General features: G+C 39.1%; 1 protein-coding gene across 2 annotated transcripts in view; it reads left to right on the top strand.

Annotated features, from left to right (window-relative positions):
- The window catches only part of LOC118325618 (rab-like protein 6), a 20239-nt gene extending 16501 nt beyond the window's left edge, over positions 1–3738 (top strand). The window contains exons 16-17 of one of the 2 annotated variants that reach the window (XM_035658359.1): positions 271–329; positions 419–3738. In XM_035658359.1, the coding sequence (XP_035514252.1) occupies positions 271–329; positions 419–604 (245 nt within the window). In that variant the 3' untranslated portion in view covers positions 605–3738. Of the gene's footprint in view, positions 1–270 lie in introns of both variants that reach the window. The other variant, XM_035658358.1, reaches the window with a different exon arrangement.
- Positions 3739–4926: the final 1188 nt, after the last annotated feature.

Genomic DNA, 4926 nt, shown 5'->3' with positions numbered 1-4926 from the left:
GCTAGAACCAATTCTGGTTGTTATTTTTCCTATGGACAGTACTCGGGGACTTCCAGTGATCAAGACTAGGGTAAAAATCTGCCGAAGTTCCCCTTTAATTAGTTTTGAATCTTTGGATGTTAAAGCAATATCGAGCTATAAAGTTTCTCCTTCATAATGTTTTAGTCAAATGGTTGAAAACTCTTTTTAAGACTTGAAGAAGGATCCATCTATCTACCACTTCAGTCTTACATCACTATAAGACTTTGTATACATCTGCTCCTCTTTCAGAGAAAGAAAGCAAACACTCCTCCAAAGAAAAGAAGAAAAAGAAGAAGAAAAGCAAAGAGGCAAAGTTATTGTTGTTCATATTACATACTTTAAGCAGTATAAAAACACTGTGATCTCAATACACTAAATTGTGTCCTTCCGTTTTCAGGAGGATGAAAAGAGCAAGAAGAAACACAAACACAAGAAAAAGGAGAAAGATGAAGCTGCAGCAGTGGATGAGAAAAAGAAAAAGAAAACCCGGACCAAGAAAACAGAAGTGGACGAGTTGGAGGACTTCCTGGGTGGAGGAGCAGGTTTGGTCAAAAGAGATGACGGTGATTATGAAGAACTATAAAAGCTCCTGTTTTCTGAGGAAATGCAGCCACAGAACAGCAGTGAGGAGTGTGGTCGTTCAGAAAAACCTCTTGGTTCCTTGACTTGTATGTGCATAAAGCAGCATCTCCAAGCCATACGCAATACACAAGGCTACCAACGACACCCAGGTAAAATATCCAAGACACTCTGGTACCTGTATGTTCCTTCTGATTGATTTCCCCATCTGCACTACTGCTGTCACTTCCATTCCAACCTTTAAGAAACGGCGAGGAGACCCACATGTACTGTAGTGAGTCGTGACATTTAGAATTGATGATTGGTGTACCCACAAGTTTGCTCTTTGTACTTTTGAAATGATTGGCTTAATACTCAATTTGATTTGAGACAGTCTGTATGCGATCCACTCCCAATCAGCTGCTGTAAATACGGTTACTATTTTGTCTGAATGTTTGTTTGTTGGTGTAATAATGGAGAGCATGCTAAAAGTGAGGACTCACTTCTGAGACACTCCATAAATGTCCTGTCCTGTCTTTTCTTCCTTGTTTTCTTAAATGGTTGGTGGCAGATTTAGTCTTGAAGAAGAATTCTGAGTTGATTTAAGGATTTTTACCATGACATCCCCCTTTTTCACCCTTGAAGTATGTCTAAGCTGAGCCGGTTAAATTTGCAAAGTTAAAGGAGCAGTGTGGAGGATTTAGTGGCATCTAGCGGTAAAGTTGCACATTACAACCAACTGAATACAGCTTCCAAAAGTGTAGGAGAAATTGCCAGTGCCCCTTTATAAAGCCAGTGTTTGGTTTGTCCTTTCTGGGCTACTGTAAAAACATGACGGACTCCATTAAAGGCGACCCAAAGCTGTAGACAAAACGTCTCCATTCTAATCAAAACACAATGATTCTTATTTTTAATTATCTTATAACTGGCTGAGACTCAGCACAGTAACTGGACCATGTCAGTCCAAGTGGTCATATCCTAGGTTATTGTGCAGCCCCTCTGTTGATGATGTATCCGATTACTATGGGTCTGCTCAGAACTGGTGGAAATACAGGCTTGTTTGCTGGATAGCACCAAGGTTCCAAGAATCTTTAATAGAACTGAACTTAGTGAGCTGAGAGTTTAGTTTGATATTAAAGATACGTTTGCTACTACTTCCTACTTCATGACATGAGAGAGGGAGCGATTGTGTATTCCTCAGGGCGTACTGTGTGTAGTACGTTCAGTGAGTGAGCGAACTGGTTGAATTTGTGTTCATTGTTGTGATTGTAACTACCAGGAGGGACTGTCTAACAGTGAAGTGGACACGTCGTTATCACAGCTTTTTAAAAATTAGCCGGCTCAGTGTGGATGTAGTCTTGTTGTGACACCATCGAGATGTCTCCACTTCCTCCCATGTATGAAAATACATACAAACTGTGCTAGTGATATAATTCAGAGCTGTCTGTGTAGTAGTGATCGGAATTGCCGCCGTGGTATCAAAGTCCCGCCCATACGCCTGGCCGACTCAGTCGCTAGCAGGGCTCAGCTGTCAATCATGATGTGAAAGCCCCTTTCTATAGCATCAAATAACTCATTAAAACCAAATTGATCTGAAAAATGAACACTTGAACATACATCAGCGTGATAAGAACTACCTAAAATGACTGACGCCATCTTTGGAAACAATTTATTTGACATGAACTTTTGTACGTGCACTACCTGGAGGCTGTGAACATTATGACCTCTCCTGCAGTCAGCCACCAGAGGGCAATAGTAATCTTTTGGCTTCACTTTTGGATATATATATGGATGTGTAAGACAACAGCCACTAAAGCCACTTCGGCAGCGAACAAGTCATCACTGGAGATTTTCTGATTGTGATCTAAATAGCTGTTACTTTCCTCCCCCATTAGCAACCTAACGATGACTTTAACGGCGACCTTCCTCTGCTTCAGCCTGCGGGCTGCGTACAAATTCTCTCTGTGTTTTCTGCAATTGCCTTAATGGAGGTTATTACAAGGGAATGACATGTCGCTATCCTCATGAACCATTTTTAAGTGTTCTTACTGTAAAGTGTTAGGTAGCTGGGTTGGGTTCAGAATGTTGTCCTAGCCTTTATCTGGTGAAACAGAATATATACCATCCTTAAAGCCTGTTATAAGATTGCAGTGACTCCGTGCATTTGTTTTTCTTTTTGTTTTTGTTTGATTCTCAATGGACAGCATCTTTATATAGGAAATTGTAGGATTTTTTGAATATTTCTCTGTAAGTAACATTTCTGAGATTTTCTCATTGTTTTAGCCTTGTGTTATTTATTGCTTCTGTTTTTGTTTTGTCGCAAAATGTCAGGATTTTGTTTGTGATTTTTGTGCTGAAACTGTCTCATGGTCAGACACTCGATGCAGCTTTTTATGGGTTACAGTCGTTGGTATTCCCTAACTTTCTCCTGTAATACATCCTCCAACCGTTTACTTCCACTGCTTTTAAGGACATGTGTGTGGTGATATGAACTGCTACACTTTTCACACGTTATTTCTTTTGTCCAATGCCTCAGATTTGCCTGCTTATGATAGACGGAGACCACATGCATCTTCCATCACCAAAATATTTCAAACGAGTGAAACATTCTTGCATCTAAGACCAACGATGTGTTTTTTTTAGACAGATTTCATACAGTTTCCATCTCCCATACACACTAGTTGCTGGTTTACAAAGAAATTATGTTTGATATTCCAAAGTTGAAACTATGCAGCATTGATCCTGAATACTGTATGCTCTTTTTCCGTATTTGTCATGTGATTGAGGATAAATGCTGAAAGCACAGTTTCAAGCAAAGCATGAGACTTAAATGTACAGCAAGAAAAGAATGTATAAAGTATATAAATAAATCTATATATCTGAAGAGTTTTGTTCCAAAAATGATACATACAGCATGTGGAAACAATATGTTGACAGGACAGATCCAGTAGGGGGAATTACTGTAACATAATCCTGTAAGTAATAACAGTTCTGAGAATCCATGTGCACACACTAATATATTTTTTCCAAATGGATGTGTGAAATTTTGGAATGAAACCTTTCATTTATTTTTCACCCCATGACATGTTCCATCTTTACACTGTGTGAGTTTGCCTATGTTTGGTTTGTCCAATAAATGCAAACTTATTTCTTCATAAAGGACGTTTCTTGTCTTTTTTTCCTCCTCCAATCAGAGAGTGTTTATTCCTGTTTCTACAGTGTGCTGTTTGAATGCTCTCTGTGCACAGTTTGACACTAGAAGGATTTCACATTCATCTGCTGAAAGTGCAAAGTTTCTCTGCGCTCATTGAACATTGGATTTGAAGTGTAAGTTATAAGTCAGTCCTGGTCCAGTAAATCAACTTGTACAGCTCGTGATGCTAGAAGACTTAGAAGCCACCAGTGCACAGAATCCGCTGGAGAAATCGACTCTTGTACAGGTGACAGTCGGAAACATCTCAGAGTTCCCACTCTTTCTCAGAAATCTTTTTCCAAGAGTTTTTCTTGACAATACAGGCCAGCCCTTGCTCACAATCATATGGCCATATCATTTAATGATGCAGGGTTTACAGTGATTATAGGTAGGTGGGCAGTGTTTATTGGCAGTGTCAGGCTAGTTACTCAAAAATTAAATGTATTACTCTGAAAAAGTATTATTACTTACTACTAGTTACTGGGGAAAGTAATACTATTACTAGTAATACCTTACTGCCCAACACTATTTATCACTTCACATTAGTTTACTTTTGTGGCACGTTTGGCAGGTGAAGTGTTTGTTACATGTAACATCGTTCTTCATGTATTTAACAACCAAAGCAATATATTGGCTCCAATATAGGCTGTACGCATGCAGATGTGACCACAATACCGCTTATGACTGGGCGCTGAAAAAATCTTTGAAAGTCTGCTTTGCCTCTGTTATGAACAGTTCGACTGACTGGCATGGGAGCCCGAATGAAAGGGGAGAATTCTTTCATTACACATCTGGTAAACGTAGAAGTTTTGAAGTGTCACACTGTGCAGCTTATCCTAGCAACTTTCATACAAAATACGCACCCAGGTTTATGCAGGAAAATTATCCTAAATTATTTCCATGATTTTTGGTTCCAGGTGTTTCCATAACTGAAAAACTAGTTTCTAAATGTCCAGGTATTTTAGGATGCATGGGAACCTTGACGACAGGAAATGAACAACATCTGCATATGCATAGATTGTGGAATTTTTAGTGCAGTAGAAGGAGTTCAAGGAGCTTTTTTTTAAGGATTTTATTGTGGAAGTTTCTTTTTTTGCACAAAAAACATTGAGGCACACATTGTTCCCAGCAGACTATTTGTATATGTCCTAATA

The sequence above is a fragment of the Morone saxatilis genome, unplaced genomic scaffold, assembly GCF_004916995.1.
Source record: "Morone saxatilis isolate NCDOM2014 unplaced genomic scaffold, NCSU_SB_2.0 Contig16, whole genome shotgun sequence".
Lineage (NCBI taxonomy): Eukaryota > Metazoa > Chordata > Actinopteri > Moronidae > Morone > Morone saxatilis.
The sequence above is the reverse complement of the archived record's forward strand: the minus strand, read 5'-3'. Positions and strand labels throughout refer to the sequence as shown.